This window comes from Columba livia, chromosome 24 (assembly GCF_036013475.1).
Source record: "Columba livia isolate bColLiv1 breed racing homer chromosome 24, bColLiv1.pat.W.v2, whole genome shotgun sequence".
In the NCBI taxonomy this organism is placed as follows: Eukaryota; Metazoa; Chordata; class Aves; order Columbiformes; family Columbidae; genus Columba; species Columba livia.
In genome coordinates this window covers 1,247,325-1,264,596 of record NC_088625.1, presented here as the reverse complement: position 1 = coordinate 1,264,596, position 17,272 = coordinate 1,247,325, and the positions used below count along the sequence as shown (strand labels likewise).

Sequence of the window (17,272 nt, the reverse complement as noted above, 5' to 3'; positions counted from 1 at the left end):
GATCTAGGTCTGCTTGATTTGTTTTGGTGGGATAATCGGCCGGGTCTGATGACAGAGGTGGGTAGAGACACGGGGAGGGTGGGACAGGACGTGAAGAGGAGTACAAGGTCTGTTTTCCAGAACAGAAGGTGGAATAGTAATTTATTATCTGACATTCTTTGAAAACAGATGGAAAATACTATGCTTATAAATTTGCAAGGGATAGCATTCTGGAAGCAGGCTTTGCATATGTCCTTTTTCGCATGCTTAGAAAAACAGAACAGTTAAGTCCTTTATTATTGCAAGCAAACTTGCATGGTGCTGAGTCCTGTTGAGATGGATAGCGACAATCCAACCTGAATGTGTTCAATAGGTTGGTCAAGTGTGAACAAAACGAGAATGGCCTAGAAGTGCAATGAGTTCTGTGAGTTCTGCATCATTCTCATAGTACAATTAGCATTTTTTTGATGTGACACGGGCAGTCGCAGGGAACTCTCCACCGGGGATAATTGTCTCTTGAGGAAAGAGGAGCTACAGTGCATTTCCATTGTAATGGAAGGCTTTGTATCAACCACTTGTACTCTGTCATTCTTCTTTATAGCATATTTTTATCATTTGAGTGTTAATTTTAACCTCCCAAGCTCTGACTTGCTCTGTTTTTCTCTTCTTTACTATATTTCTTTCTCTTTTGCACAGAAAAAGTACAAAAGGGGAAAGATGACGATGCAGTTATTTCTGGTTGAAGGCTAAGCCGGTCCTGTATGAGCCTTGTCTAATTCGTTATAGATTACTGCTGCAGAATTAGAAAATGGTGTTACAAATTGTGATGTCATTTCCAATTAAGCAAATTGAGGCAGGAGGTCCCGTGTTGCTGTGAGTGCCTGCCCGTTACCAACAGCTGCATCGTGGGCTTCCACGTCTTGGGCAGGGACACTGGGGTCACTGTTGTGACTGCAACTGCTTTTCCTGCCTCTTTTCTTTGCTTAGCATTAGGTTCATGGTATTGCAGAAGACACGGGGAGAACACTCGCTGTAAGTCTTTGGCAGGAAATTGCTTAGCAATCTGTCATCTAAACTTCAATCCTGTGTCAGGATTTTAGCAGAGATGCATTTTGAAAGCAGCAGACTTTTCATGCTAACAAATAAATGAGAACGAAGGGAAGAACTGTTCTGGAAGGGGGAAAAATCCAGCTTAATTCAGAGGGACTCAAGAGGGAAAAGCTTCTAGTACAGGTTTCAGGAAAACTTGTAATCACGGCAGCAGTGCTTGTGCTTCAGAAAAGGTTAGCTATTTCTCTCTGGTATTTTGGAGAATGTGCACTTTTTCCTGTGGTATTTTGTGGACAGGCAGAATACGTGGAGAGAACTGGGTAATTTACTCCTGATTTGTGCACGTGAAGGGGTTTTCTCTGTGCAGAAGGTTGTTATTCCTTGCACTCAGAGTTAGGCCCCTTAAAAACAGCAAGAAAACAGGATATCATGGATCTATCAGTTAATTACGTGTTTAAGGGGGAAGCATTGCATCTGGGAGTTTGTAACTGGGCTGCTGCGTTGTGTTCTACCTACAACTGAGATTCTCTGACCCTTCTGCACCAAATCATTTTCCCCCTAATTTTATGATAGCCTAAGTAGATGTGTGCTAGAAGAATATGCTCCCAGATGTTAATGCTGGGTGTTAAATTGATTTATGCTTCCACAGTTCAAGTTCATGGTTTTCTCTGTTCTGCGTTGGCATCTGTCCTTGTTCTTAGTCCAAGTTGGAATGGTGTGTAAGTCTCCAGCAGGAGTCGATGGATCTCAGCTGCATAGTACTGCTCACAGGCCTTGCTTGGTGCTTGTTTACATTCCTCATGTGCTGTTCTATAAAACAATGGTATGTTGAACAAAATCAGAATTGTTTGTAATTGCTTGCAGTTTGAATGTAGGAGAGGCTGAGCTTTGTCATGGGCCTGTGAGCATGATCTGCACACATACCTGTGGTTGAGGAGCGATGACATTCACACCCCGCTTTGTACCTTACTCTGGTGGCTGTAGAGAATGCGAAGAACTTACTAAATAGAATGGAATATTTCAGTTGGAAGGTATTTCTGTTTAAGGCTTCCCAGAAGTTTAAGACTTGCTGTTTAGGTCAGAACTTAAGCAACTTTTTCCTTGGATGTGAAGTCCTAGTCCAGATCAGTATCACACTATTGAGACTAGCACACAAACTGAGGATTGCTGAAAAGGCCTCTATACACACAGCTAAGTTGAGATTGCAGAAAAATTCTGGCCCTGAAGTCGCCTGCTCCTGCAATCCTCCCTTTATGGATAATAGGGTGTCTTGTTTTTGCTGTTCCTACAGATCCTGGTTTTAGTTTACACAGAATGCATAACAGTGAGTGACTCTGCCTGCTGGCAAGGGTGGCAGCTGGAAAGATGGTTCTGAAACTCATGATGAGTCTCTTTAGGAAGTCTGTCTCTGGAATCTGGCAAAACGTTCCAGTCTGGTTATAAGTCCAGACCCACTCTTGATGTGGTGACTATTTGGGCTCCTCAAATTCGAGTTTCAGACATATGTCCCCAGCCCCGAGAGGAATAATACCGCAGTATTGTGTCAGCACGTGTCCAGATCCACGGGAAGTAACCGTGTCTGTGATTGTCATATCAATTAAGCCTGGATGTTCTGCTCCATGTAAGATGTTATTAGCTGTGCTGAGTGTCTTTCGTAGAGTGTTTCTAATTGCCTCCAAATCCATTGGCTAATCCATTTGTTTAAAGAAAACAATAATTCTGCACAGTATCAGAAATCTTTGTTAATATTTCTATGTATGTTGTGTTGTTCCTGATTACTTTGGTTTTCACTTGACTAGCCTTAAGGATGATAGAGTTTGCCAGAATCTAGGGGAGCTATTGAAATGACGTGGGTAAAAGAGTTAAACCAATCTAACAGCGACAGCTTCTATCGCAGTCTGGGGAAGACGGAGCTGGCTGGTAGTAATATGCTGAATCTTAACAAACGGAGCATTATTAATGTGCAAGAGGTGGTATGTATCATGAAAGCTTTACTCAAAGGAAAAGAATGAGCAATGTGTAATTGTTTTTAAAAAAAGAAAATGCTTGCAACCCCTCGCTGGGTGGTCTCAGTATGGAAGCCATATAGTCTGGAATTTTAATAGCTGTTTAATAAAGGAAAGACAAAAAAGCTGTTAAGACCTGTTATTCCCCTGTAGTTTCTGTAGGAGATGTCTGTGTACCTTACTGATGTGCTCATAAGAGCAATCCTTTAACAGCTACGAGCTACGCAGAACATCAGAAGTACCTTATTGCAGTGTTATTTAGTCCTGAGGTTTCCTGAGCAGGAACTCGGTTTTGTCCATCCGAGTTGCTGTGGCTGTAGGTCTGTCAGCCGTCCCATCCGCGTGCCCCGTGTGGCAGCAGCTGGCTCCAGGGCTCTGTCTTGGATGGTAAAAGCAGGATTTCCCAGTAGGGGCAGTATTGAATTTCAGTGGAATAGATGGGTCCTCTGGAAATGCACAGCAGTCCGGTAAATAGCACCCCCGCTATGGAACCTAAAGGCTTTTGTCTCGTCTAACGAGCAATTGCGGAAGCTTTACTGAAAGACGTATTTTCTTGAATGTGCACAGATGATATAAAATGAACATTAAAACACTGTTCAGTACAGATGCCCTTTTACAGAATTGACATTTCTTGTGCAAGTGAAACTGTCATATGCAGCCAAAGAACAGAAAGACGGAAGTAATGAGACGCCAGCAGCACAAGTTGTGTCGCTATCCATTCAGCTGTCTGCCCACAGAGCACTTCCAGAGAAAGTTACAGCCAAGGCTCGACTTGGCAGCAGCTGCTTGATTTCTTTTTTTTTTAATTATTTAAATGATTGTCTCCTGTAGAAAACTCTTGACTAAATTTCCTTATTTTAAGACTTGTCAAAACTACGCACACAAGATCTTTTACATTTGATGTGAACGGCTTAAAAACATGTGAATTCTCAGCTGTGGGTAAGATTTTGTCAGTACTGTAATTTTTCATTACACTGGTAACTATAGACTGGTAACTATAGACCGGTCAGCCTCACCTCCATCCCTGGGAAACTGATGGAACGACTTCTCCTTGGTGCCATCTCAAGGCATATCAGGGACAAGAGGGTCATTAGGGGCAGTCAACATGGCTTCACCAAGGGGAATTCGTGCTTAACCAACCTCATTGACTTTGATGAGGACATAGCATGATGGATGGATGATGGCAGAGCGGTGGCCGTGATCCACCTTGACTTGAGTAAGGCATTTGACACAGTCTCCACAGCATCCTCACAGCTGAACTGAGGGAGTGCGGTCTGGATGAGCGGGGAGTGAGGTGACTGTGAACTGGCTGAAGGGAAGAAGCCAGAGAGTCGTGGTCAATGGGGCAGAGTCCAGTTGAGGCCTGTACCCAGTGCAGTGCCTCAGGGGCAGTGCTGGGGCCGGTGTTATTCAATATATTCGTCAATTATTTGGATGAGGGAATAAATTCTGTGATTCTGTGTAATGATACTAGGTATTTCTGAGAGTGGGAAAGCAAGTCCTCAATACATCTTTATTGAAAATCAGATCAAATGGTATAGTTGAAGAGGTTGGGAAAACACAGTTCTACTAAAATAACGGACAAAAGTCGATGGCTTTGCTGTAGTGAAGACAAGGGGGAGATGAGCCCCCTGGAGTGGGGGCGCCCCGTCCAGTCTCCCGGGGGGCTGGAAGGACCGTCGCAGTGTTTTACAGTTGGTTCAAAGAGGATTGCAGAGGTCCCTTGTGACAGTACAGAGACTCAGACTCTTATAATTGGAAGAACAGCTGATTCGATCCGATCAATTTTTCTCTTGCTGAAAGGCACGTTCCTGCGCTGTTATCACAGCCGTGCAGGCTGGTGTTACTGCAAGCACTGTTTTCTCTGCCTGTTGCACGCAGGCTCAAGGGAGTGAGCGGGGACAGCACAGTCCTGGATGGAGTTACTTGAGTGGGGAGTCCGGTACCCTTCCTCTGATGGGTGAAGTCTGCCAGGGAAACGTGTAAATCGTCTGTTTAAAGTGATGGGTATAGAAACAAAATAACTGTGACCTCTGAAAGAAGAAAGGATTCCGTTTCCGGAGCAGAACGTGGCTGTTCTCAGTGGGATCATTCCGGTGTTGGGTTTTCTGATTTATTTTTAATTGCTATAGATAGAACCCTGCGTATCTGTAAGGAATTCTCGTAGGGTTTGTGTTGTATTTAAAGCATCTTACCATGCTGCTTGAGTTTCCAGTTGACTTTTCTCTTAATTTTAGCATCATGCAAAAGGTTATTATCTTTCTTTTGTAATGAATATAGTATCATTAGTTCAGATATTGAAGGGAGTTCTCCACCTTGACATTGTCACTGAGACCTGTTATTATTTCTGTCTCAGTCTTTAGGAAGTACAGATTGTATAATACCTGTAGCAAAAGTAATTCTCGAGGTTGGAGTTACGGTGTTTGTCTTCCCAAGTCACTGTTATGCGTGACGAAGCAACGCGAGTCTTACAGATTCAGTGCGTATCCGAATGCTTGCCTGTATGGAAATTGCCACCTCTGCTCACCTTCACTAGATAAAGTCATTTCCTGACTTCTAGTTCAAACTCTCTCTGGCTTTGTGAAATTTTCCACTTGTGAAATTATTCCATTTAGAAGATGAGTTTCTGTAACTGAATATTACTTTTCATTGACATTTCACGGGGCTTTTATTTAGCATGCGTGCTAGCCTTGTTTATGTGGGACCTGTTGAAGGTAAAGTAGATTAGGCTAAATCATGTATAATCCATTCCCCATGGAGTTCTAAAAGCCCATTCCCTCCTGTATGTCTATTCTTGTTTGTTCATTTGGGGGCTTTTTTGGTTGTTCTTTCTTTCCTGACTGTGTGTCCAGCCCTGGGCTGTTTTCCCTGACTGGTGATGGTCTTTTAGGGCTGCACTCTTCATTGAAGCAAAAGGAGCTCCTTGATTCTGTAGAGACAACAACCACGTTTTAATACTTCATGCACTAATAGACATTGCTGCTCTTTTTGTTGAAGACAAAAGGAATTGCAGTGGGGAAGTTCGAGAAAAGGGCCTGTGTACATCTGAGCTGCTTATGAAAAACTTAGATGCACTTTGCCTCTGCGTCACCATGTTGTTTGTGGTCTTTGGGCAAGCAGAGAAATGGTGAAAATTCAGAAGGATGCTACTCATCGTCTGTAGATGCTGCCCTTCTAATGGAACAAACAGGTGTTGAGCTTTATGGTGTGAGTCTGAAGGCTTGGCAGTGGAATTCATTCCTGAAGGAGCAGGCAGGTACTGTAGCTGAAGGGCTCAATGTTTCCTGGAGGCAAACAGCTCAAGGCTGGGAAGGCTCTGCGGTACGGAACGGCTGACGCTGGCGTTCCGCAGCGTGTCTGATAAAGGCTGAAGGATAGCTGAGAATACCCTTATTGTATATATACCTGCAGTCTGACCTGTCTGCTAACAAACAATCCAAGCTTATGATAAAATGTTTGGCTGCTGGCTACCATCTGAGCGTGCCCTCTTCTCCTTTGGGAAGATGCAAAGAGGGTGTGCTATAGAGTACAAGTTCAGCTACTTCTTTCTCACGTGATTTAATGACCAGTCACATCATGTGCTCGTAACTGTTCCAATTATAACGTGTAACAATGCAGAATCATCTCGGAAGGGTATAATTAATGTGGGATTCAGATTTAGAAAACTGCTGTATCCATTTTGGAGGTCTTTAATTATAGATGCCAGCATGTTGCGTCAGAGAATGGGATAATTTATTTCTTATTAGAAATGTTCTCATTCCCACACAAATACTCATTTTTAGGGAAAAAAAAAAAAAGGAAAAAAAAGCTGTCAATTGTGAAATCCACCTTGGAATCGTGCAGTGGAGACAGCGCGCGTTCCTGTCGTTGTCAGAATTCTTGATAGAAATAAAGCACATAGGAGTTCTGCATGCAGCACAGTCATTGTGCAGGAGCTTGTTTTCCCTTCTGAGCTGCTTGCATTAATTGGCTGTGAATGTACACCATTTATTTTAATGGTTAATCACTAATTTCTGATGTGGCATTTCGCTATGGGGTTTTAAATCATTTCCTTCAGCTCCACTATAATGCCGCTGGCTTTTTGGCCGTTCTGATCTGAAAGCTTTTGTCATGACAATTTCCGTGGTTGTGGTTCCATGGAGGATACAGCACTGATCTTGGGGAGATTCCAGCTGTGCGTTTGGCTTAGCCTTTGGCCGCATGTGACCTTTTGGGAGGCTCTCAGTTGATGGGAAGCTCATGTTCAAGTGTCAAGACATAAGTCACTTTGTGCAACAGCGCTGTCTGACGATCTTCGGTAGCGTTCCCCGACTCACCAGAGACGTTCACATGGGCATTTCTAACGTAGTGTTACTGAGAGTAACAGTTTGTATGCAAGACAATATCTGTAGTGCTACACCAACCCATTCTGAGATGGGCGGTGGCAATACTTGGCAACCAAAGATATTACGGCACTGCAGTGTGCACTCATTGGCTTTGACTGATTATGAGATCTATCTGATGGAATAGTGGGGCAGGGTTTTTTAGCTGTATTGATCCACATCACTGGCGATTGTGTAATCAGCAGTATTAATAAAGATAGAATTACTTCTGGTTTGTGATTTTATTCTGCTGCTTTTATGTTCCAGTGACTCCAAAGGTGAACCAGGGCTCTTTGGAGGCGTTCTTTGTTGGTGAAATAGTGTGGGGGGAAAAGGTTACTTGTGTTTGCTTATAGGTTGTCAGTTCTATCTCTGCTTGATTTTCAGCTTCTTTACTGGTTCTCTGAAAGGTGATAAAGTAAGGCCAAAAAAATGCATTTTCCTTTCTAAACCTCCTTTCTCTGGGCTTCTGAAACATATTTATGCACAGGCCCCCATCCTAACAAAGGACCCTTTGAGGGTCTGACGGTAGTCCAACATTCCCTTCTTTCACATGAAATTAAGGGCCGTGATTTACTGCAGTGACCCGAGTGCTCTCATTTACAACTAGTGCCTCCTCGGGGTGCTTTAGTTATGCTAACACACCGTGTGTACGTGAGCGATGGCCGGTGGGCGAAGTTAAAGGAGTAGGTAGACTTGGTTTGCCTGTTGGGTTTTCTTTCCCCTAGATTCTAAAGTCTGTTGCTTTTCACTGAGGGAAGAAGGGGGCACAGATTTATCTTTAATTGGCTGTTACATAGGTTTAGTTTTTGTCTCCCAGTGGAGGTGGAGGGCAGGCAGTGGGAAGGCCCTGTTGGCACTGGAGACCTGTGGGCAGGCTCTGAAATGACTGTCACAACTTGCTGCTCAGCATTCTTAGGAAATAATGATTTCTCTTCCCAAAATCCAGGCAGCATGTCCCAGCTCGGTTGCCCAAGCCCTTTCTGTTACCATGGGAAAGATACTCAAGAGCACAGAGCTGCTTAGTAGACATTTATCTACTGAGATACGGGGATATGCTGCTCAGTTCCCCATCGCTTGTTTCCATCCTTTCCCCTGTAGCATTTTTGATGTGCACGTGCTGTCTTTGCTCTAATTTTGTACATATTCTTGTGGCATTTAGTGGTGGATTTCAACAAAGTGTGTTCGGAGTTTTACTTTGTAGCTAGAGATTTTAAAATGTTCTGCAACAGCTATTGCTTAGGGTGCAGTTTCATAGAGAATACTGTTTAAATCAAGGGGCCCCTGCTATTTTTTCCTGTTATTCTGAACATGCAAAACCCCACAAGCCTTTATTTTTTCATGAGGAGACTGTTGGGTTAACCACAGGAGAAACCTGGCAATGCACACGATACCCGAAAGCACTGAGCACAGCACAAGATGGAGCTTATTCTGCAGGGCTGACTGAAACACACACTGGATGCTGTTGGACTTCTTGCAGGAAAATCTTTTTATAGGGGGATTTGGCAGGAACTTGTAGTGTATTGCACAGTATGGGGCTTCTTCCACTTTTATCACATCCTCCGCCGCCACCTCCTCCTCCTGTCACCATGTTTCTTCCAACAGGTGGTTACTGTGGAAAGCCCAGGAATCTTCTTCTCATGAAACATGGTATTACGACTTATTTTAAGGAGAGTGGGGCAGATAGAGCTGCACAGCCTTCCCTGTCCCTCTGAGGTTTCCCTCTTGGAAACGTTTCAAGACGGAAGCACAAGTTGGACTGAACCAGAGTCTTGTTCATGACCCCCCAGGAGACGCGCGGTGGCTGCCATGGCGCGCCGGGACATTCCTGGGCACGGTTTAACCAGGCGGCCGCTTGCTCCCCCACCGGTGGGACGGGGGAGAGAACTGGAAGAGTAAAAGTGACAAAACTTGTGGGTTGCCATGAAGAGGGTTTAAAAGATAAAGTAAAAGCTACACACACAAGCAGAGCAGAACATGAGATTCATTCACTACTGCCCCTCAGCCATCTTCAGGAAAGCAGGGCTCCCTCACACATGACAGTGAGGGGGGAGACCAATGTAACTGTGAACATCCCCCCTCCTCCTCCTTCCCCCAGAAGATGTACTGAGTACGACATGCGGTGTGGAGTATCCCCGTGGTCACCTGGGCTCAGGTGTCCTGGCTCTGCCCCCTCCCAGCCTCTTGTGACTTTGCCTGGCAACAGCCAATTCTTTAATCACCATCAGGTTTATATTGGATCCAGCTCCCAACCCTGAGCATTACGTTGTTTTTCTGAAATTGTGGACAGCCTTTAGCTGGATTCGCTTCAAAGTAAAAGGTGAAGATGGAGGTTCTTTTGGAGAATATTGTTGTGTAATACGGTGTGGCAGCGCAGCACAGAGACAGCAGAGGGTCTGCCTGAAAATGTCTTCCTGGCTTGTTCCTGTTTATTATGCTTGGCATACAGTGTAAATGTACTGAAAAGTCATGGAATTACCCTTGGCAACGTAATTCCTCTGCTTAGTGGTCTGTGGTGCTTGCCATTGTTTTAATAGCTTTTCCACTCAAATTTTCGGTGTGATGCTCCCGTCAGTTGGGCGTTGCGGTTGCAGTGCTTTGTCATCTGCTCTTTTTTTCCCCTCTTATTTTTATCTGTCCTTGTCTGTCTTGTCCTTCACTTTACCAGAAACAAAACATCCTTTGTGGCTGTAAACTCAGCATGCCAAATAGTTTGAATAACTGTAGCACTCCAAGAGCGAATGTAAAACATAAAAGCGACAGTAAATTCCTTTTAATGCCGTCCTATAACAACAAGAATTCCCAGTTCAATAATTGGGGCAGTAGAATGGTTGACCTCGTTGTTTGATGCAACCATTAGCTTGCTTGGCTTGGTTCAAAGTCTGCTTACATTCTGTGCTTAACTTTGCAGCCAGTAATTTAGTGTTAATGATGCTGCATTCATTAACATCGCAATGAGACCTCTTTTTCATGCTTTTCTTCGTTAGGGCAAATCATTCAGTTACCTGAGTCTCTGGCTTAATACATGCTAGCATGGAGCATGGGCTCTTTTACTGCCTTTGTTGTGGCTGTGAAGGGAAGGGCCCTGAAAGCAAGCGGGTTAGTCATTTCTGGGGCGGCAGTTTCATTAAGCCTTCTGTCACGCACAGAGGTGAATCAATAGTTTGATGTTAGAATATGGAAAGGCTAGTTAGCGTTATCCTTAAGGAGATTCCATCGAGGTTTTGTTTCATTATTTTCAGACGTATTTCCTGTTGTGAGCTCTTAAGTCGTGTTTGATTCTTTGCGGGAATTCCCTTCACCCGTTCTCCACACGCTCTGGTTTGCCTCTCTGAAGTTGTCTGGTTGTTGCTGTGGAATTGTTTTGAGCATTAGATAGTTAACAGATTTCCTCCTTAGAGATGGAAGAGCGTAGATCACACATGAGAAAAGGGAAAATAAAGAAGATAAATGATTCTGTGGGTATTTCAAAAAAAGGCTGGACTTGAGTAACCGGGTTGAATCTGGGGCCTCGCAGCCCTTCTGGATCCGAGGGGAGAGATGTGCAGTGGAAACAGGGCAGCCCGGCATTTGTGGTGCCTGTATGGTTTTCACAGTCTGTTAACTTTCAGGCCGTAATTGCATTGTCAGCTACATTTTACTGCTTTCTGCTGTGTGGTGCGGGTCATTTCCAGGGGCTCCGGCAAAGCTTTGTTTTGTATCTGAAATAGCATTGAGGCGGGGGAGTCGGCGTGAGCAGGGTCCGAAGGTTTAGGTTAGTATATGGAAAACCTGCTACACACCAAGATGGTTTGTTCTTAGGATCACAATTTGTTCTCTTATCAGGGAAATGGGGATCCTGCTGGCATTGGACGGTCCTGCTGTTTGTTCGAGCCTTGCTGTGCCCCTGGCTAAGCACGTCCACCTAGACACCAGCTGGCCGAGCTGCCAGACAAAGCCGCTGACAGGCGAATGTAGATCAGGTATTATCTGGCTCCTCCTTCCAGTTCTCACTTGAGTGTGCTGGAGATGTCTGCGTGGAAACTGGAGCTAGCGGGTGCCTTTGGAGATCTCAGATGAGTGTGTAAAGCACTATGGCCGTTGTTTGAAAGTCGGCTGCTGCTCCTGCCTGTGCCCCGGGGCTGCTCCGTCACGTCACAGACGCCAACTGCGTCTGTTAGTATTTCAGATCATTCATCCTTTAGGATGGCTTTCGGTGTGTCATCTGTACAGAGGCTTGCAATCCCGATGCTGAATAAGTAATCATAAATAGCTCTAAGCACACAGGCTGGGAAAAGAGAACCTGTACGTTGAGATGGAGGCTTTGTGCAACTGCAAGATTGCAACGTGCAGATCTGCGGGGAGAATCGGGTGTTCGTAGGTTTGGTTCCTAGTGGCTTGTTACTGCCCAGGGCAGCAAAGAGCTCTTGGCTAAAAAGGTTTGCTGAAGCCTTATTGAGGTTGAACAGGCGGTTTTGCAGAGACGTGCTAAGCTCTTCCTTTGAGGTTCCTTTCTGACAAGCGTCTTGTAGCTACTGACATGAGTGAACTACTAAACAGGAACCATAACGCTTAGATAGTTGCTTGTGCACTCATGAAAGCACATTGGCCAAATTTGTTTGAATAAAGAACTGTCATCACTTTCCTCGTTTTATTATGTAGGATGGGGAAGAGACGCTGATGGACAGAACTAGGGATGACAGATTTCTTCACCTAATATTAAGCCTTTAGATCTTGATCGGACTGAAACCTACCTCATATTCAGAAGGCGGTTTGCCCACAACTTGAACTTGGTATTTATCACTTTACTTCTCTGGTCCGCATTGTCTTCATGCTTCTTGCAGACTGGACTGGCTGCTTCTGCCCGTGACTTCTGGGGAGGGGAGGGTCATCTGGCACATGCACATAGCATTTCATTGTGGAATACAGAAATACGTTGTGGCTCAAAATAAACCCATCCATGCTCTTGAAAGTGGAAGAAAGCTTTCCAGACCCACTATAGTCTTCATTACAGCAAAGAAAGCAGTTGTTAGTGGCAGGCAAAATTTATTCAGGAGATTGCTATTTCTGCAATTTCAGGGTTGTGCAGCTGTGTGGGGGGACTTGATAATATACTAGCCGGGGGCCCCATCTGTTTCTAATAAAACACGTAGGGGAAAAAAATGCCAAAGTGGCAGGCAGGAGCAGTTGTGTAGCGCAGATTGGGAGGCGAGGCCCAGCAGTTGGCTGCTGCCAGTTTCCCCTCCCTCCCTTTCTGCCTCTTCACGATGAGAAATGAGCGTCTAAGGAGGGATGCAAGATGCTGCGATTTTTCTTCTCCATTTCTTGTTTTTACTAGGAATATGGATCGTTATTTAGGCCCCGAATGCCGTCTGGAAAATGAGCTGTACGTTGCGTAGCTGCAGTCCCGGGAAACCCCGCGGGAGTGGTTCTCTTTATGCCAAGCACCGCTCAGTGCAGTGGCCCCCAGCACAGGTCCCATCCTGCTCCTGCAGATTAAAGGAATAGATTCGTTGTCTGCTACTGAACTTCTTGAAATGCCCGGTCATAAGATGTACCCAAGCGGATCAGGTGGAAGCCTTAATGCAACATTTTTCACCTTTACAGGAGTTCAAAAACGAAGCGGTATAATTTAAGGCATAAAATAATGACATCTTTTTAGGAAGAACTCGAAACTCTTGTTCGCCTTGCTTTCATGTGGCAGTCACAGTTCTTCCTTCCACATGAAGGCATCTTGAGACAGTGGAAAATGGGGACGTAAGATCCTTCCTTGCCCTTCCATGGCTGTTAACCTTCTGTTGTCTCACTGAGCCAAATCCCTGGCTGAATTGCAGTGGCAAGCATGCTTGTCCTTGACTGCAGAGATAAAGCCTCAGTGTGCGTTTGTAATGGATGGAATGTGTTTATAGTTGGACTCCCAGGAGACAGGATGGTAACAGACTTGAAAGCACCCGAGCTTTGATTTTTTGCTTAGAAATGGATGCTATGTGAAGATTAGGATCTTGGTATATTAAGTGTTATGTGAACGTATGATAAAAATAACAGGTGGTGCTTTTGGAGAGCATAATTTCTCTTGGAGCAGAAGAGGGCAGGGTTGGGATGGGTTGAGAAGTGAAAAGGGAATAAGGAGTGGAATGGTTGGAAACAGCCTGGAAGTTGAGAGACTCTTCATGTTTCCTCATTGCAGAGTGCAGAAGGGAATTCTAGCCGTTCACCTTTCCTCAAATGGAATATTGGTGACATTGTCTCATTGCTGTTTAGGCTCCTGCTCATTTCATCACAGTGAACTTGTGGTCTAGAATCCAAGGTTTCATTAGATAAATGAAGCATAACGGGCAGAATGGTAACTGCTAAAACAGGTCACTTTGGGAGCAGAGAAGTGTCCCAGTGTCCTTTCAGTAGAAGGAGGAGCCCAGGCCTTGTGCTGGCTGGAAATGTATAGGTGAGGTTGGCTGAAACGCTGGTACGCGGAGGTGAAAGCAGCTGCTGCTGGGTGCATGGCAGTAACGCCGAATGACACCCGGGAGTCCACCCAAGTGATAACTGCGTGTGCTTTAAGTGCTGTACAGCTTTACACCATAGAGATATTTAAGGAAATGCATTACTGTCTTTGCTTGCACTCTGTGTCATACCAGCTCTGATCCTAGTTTGCAAGGACTTGGAAGTGTGATTGTATAATCGTGAATAATATCCCTTCATAATACTGACACCGAGCCACTCCAGCTGCGGTGTGCGCGTGTTACAGATGGCACAGGGAAGTTATGTTTAAGTTCACTGAAATAAGGGCGGTTTCTGTTTGTCATGCAGTATCCGAATGGTGTGATCTGTGAGCAGGTGGCTCCCGTGCGCAAAATGAAAGGGGAGCAAGGCTGCTATTGTCAGAGTGATTTGTGACATGATACTCAGGTGTCTCAGTGCCTGAAGGAATTAGGGATGCGCTTGAGAAAGTGTTCGCTCAGGCACCATTGACACACGAAAAAGGGGCACTGCTGGAAAGGAGAAGCAGCCATTTGTGTACCCGATAATAAGCAATCCCCTCTCAGATGAAGCGTTTGCTCATTCTAATAACCAAGGGATTGTGCAGCTTTTGATTTGCAGTGTGGGTTGGGGGGGTGGTGTTGGTTTTGTATGTGGTTTGTTTGTTTTATGTGTTTGCTTTGTTTTCTTTCTCCCCCCACCTTGGCTCAGAAGTCCACAGGTAATCACTGATTGCAGCCTGGGAACCAAATTACCGGGCCTTTGTACGCTAGATCCAGACTAAACAATAATGTGGCTGAACTGAGCCATTCCTGACAGATTCCGCTGTTCTTCCTCCTTGGATCCTTCGAAGGAGGAGATAAGCATTGTGGTCCTTTCTGACCTTAAAATCTATGGATTTAAGAGGAAAAAATAAATCTATATGTGATGTTTCTAGGTGTAATCCAGGAAATTGGCCTGAGTCCTAGTTTTCATGGGCAGTGACAAAGGATTATTTCATGAGCTTGGTGGGCACGGGATGAGAGATCTGAATACACGTTTTTCTGTCCATGGGAATTTTTTCTCGATATGCACTACTGGCACGGTCATTCCTGTCACAGCTTTCTGCCAAGTCTCTGAAAACCTATTCTTTACAACTGCCATAAAGTAAAAATACTTAGAGGAAATACAAAATAGCAAATTGTGGTGCTAAGCTAGACAAGCTGAATTCTGATCTATTGATTTGGAACACTACATTCCATGCTCTTGAGGCAAATGTTACTATGGTTCTTTTTGTTTCAGTAGGGTTTGTGGAGCTCACAACATCCTCTCACTTGTAACAGGACGCATATTCTGGTGCCTGGGGACCGTTTAAAACAGAAGTCCAGACACGTTTGATTAGTGTTACTTGCAGGCTCCAAACAGTGCATCGTGTAGCTGCAACAGCAACATGAGGGCTGCGAGACGTTCATTATAGGAGGGGCCAGGCACATCTAGCAGGTGTTATTGTGGTGGATTGCCGTTGATTTGTCTTTGGTTTTAGTACCGTCTCGGTGACAGGATGAACGGGGACTTGCCTTGAGGAATGTTCAGTTCTCTGCATTCGTTGCCACTAAAGAATCACAGGATCACGGAGTGTCAGGGGTTGAAGGGCCCTGGAAAGCTCATGCAGTGCAATCCCCCCATGGAGCAGGAACACCCAGATGAGGTTACACAGGAAGGTGTCCAGGCGGGTTGGAATGTCTGCACAGAAGGAGACTCCACAACCCCCTGGGCAGCCTGGGCCAGGCTCTGCCACCCTCACCCCAAACAAGTTTCTTCTCACATTTAAGCGGAACCTTCATTGCTCGTCCTGTCACGGTTTTCTCCTACAGCCCAGACCTGCTCCGCGTGCTTCCCGGCGGCCGTTCCCGCGGCCTCTGCCGCGTCCCGGGCGCGGGTGCGGGAGCTTTAGGAGATGAATTCCACGCTGCCAATAGAGGGTTGGTTTGTTTGTTTCAAAATGCAAAACAAATAGGTAACTGATTTACCCTTTACTGTTCGTTCAAGCAAATAAACAAAGTAGATTTTTTTTTCTCCTGAATTTCTCCTTGGAATAAAAATGTTTCAATAACTGCTTTGGTTTCTGCTGAAAGAACTTCTGGTGCACACAGTGAAATGCATTTTGTAGGCTGTAATTTTCTGAGACCTTTTCTGAGGAGGTGGTTGTTTGGTCCTTACTGACAGTTTGTAGCCGTGCAGGGCAGACGAGGCTTCATGGAGAGCAGAACTAAGGCTTCTGATGTTTCTTCATTTCACCTCTAACAATTAGCACAAGAACTTAAGTGTAGAATATAGCAATTAGTGTAGGATCCTTAGCAGAGACCTCCAACATGGGTTTTTCTGCTATTACAGTGCTGCAAGGCCCTCCTTTGGGCAAGATTTGTGTCCATCCTTTGCAGCTGAGATCTGGAAAGGTTATTGTTAATGTGATAGATCAAAAGGCCTCCCAGTGCTACATGTAGACTGTGGTGAAATCATAGTTCCTCCACAAAGATGCTTGTTTTATTTATCTCGCATCATTTCAGTGGTGGAGTAATTGCTTCCATCCATCTGTCTGTCCACACAGCTCATTCCATAAGCCAGGTCCCTTGTCCCTTTGTCCACCTCTGGAGATATCCGTGGAGGTATGTAGGCCCTATGGCCGTTTGTGGATGGGAAGTAAAAGGTGCTTGGACCCCAAGACCTGGCCTTACTGCAGGGAGGGCTCAGCTGCCCGGACACACAGACAGCTGCTGTGGCTTTCAAAGCAGATTGGTAATGGGAATTATTGATCACCTCTGACCATTTTATTGTATCCATTTAGGTTTTATGTAGGACATCATTCTGAAAGCTTTGTGAAAGACTGTTATACCCTTCATCCCTATAGTCTCTGGGGGGCTGTTTTTGCACCTTGCTGCTCAGCTGTTTCTCATTCTGAAATGGAGGCAAGAATTGGATGGGTCGAGACTGACCCATGTTAATTTTTGACTCATGTTGCTGGTGATTTTTGCAGAGCTGTGGATCTGGGTGAGGTCAGGAGATGCTCTAAGAACAAATGTTGGTTCTTGACAACAGGCAGAGTGTTGTATCCGGGAGATTCAGACACTTGCACATCTCGCTGCTCCCTGGGGACTTTTTATAGTATAGAGCAATTAATAATGGTAACAATCATTCTAAAAGGGTTTTTAGTGGTATGTTATGTTTTTCTATCTTTAATCATGGCAACACAATGATAGGTTTATTATTTCAGCAAGCGTCTACATCGATTACTTTGTGTGTGTCGTCTTTTCTGTTTGAGAATGTTTCCATTGCTCTTGTATTCCCAGAGGACATTTGTCTTGTGCGTTTTCTGTTCTGCTATATGTATCATATAACAGTGGGGGGTTTTCTATGCTGTTGTTTCCCATGAAGCAGAAGGCC

General features: G+C 44.9%; 1 protein-coding gene across 18 annotated transcripts in view; it reads left to right on the top strand.

Moving 5' to 3' along the window:
- Positions 1-17,272, top strand: part of NCAM1 (neural cell adhesion molecule 1) — an 83,739-nt gene that overhangs the window by 12,959 nt on the left and 53,508 nt on the right. For 11 of the 18 annotated variants that reach the window (XM_065040221.1, XM_065040220.1, XM_065040228.1 and 8 more), the window contains one exon: positions 11,222-11,358. The exons of the other annotated variants lie outside the window; for them this stretch is intronic. In XM_065040221.1, coding sequence (XP_064896293.1) covers positions 11,226-11,358 — 133 coding nt within the window. In that variant the 5' untranslated portion in view covers positions 11,222-11,225. Of the gene's footprint in view, positions 1-11,221; positions 11,359-17,272 lie in introns of those variants that run through there. 18 annotated transcript variants of the gene reach the window in all.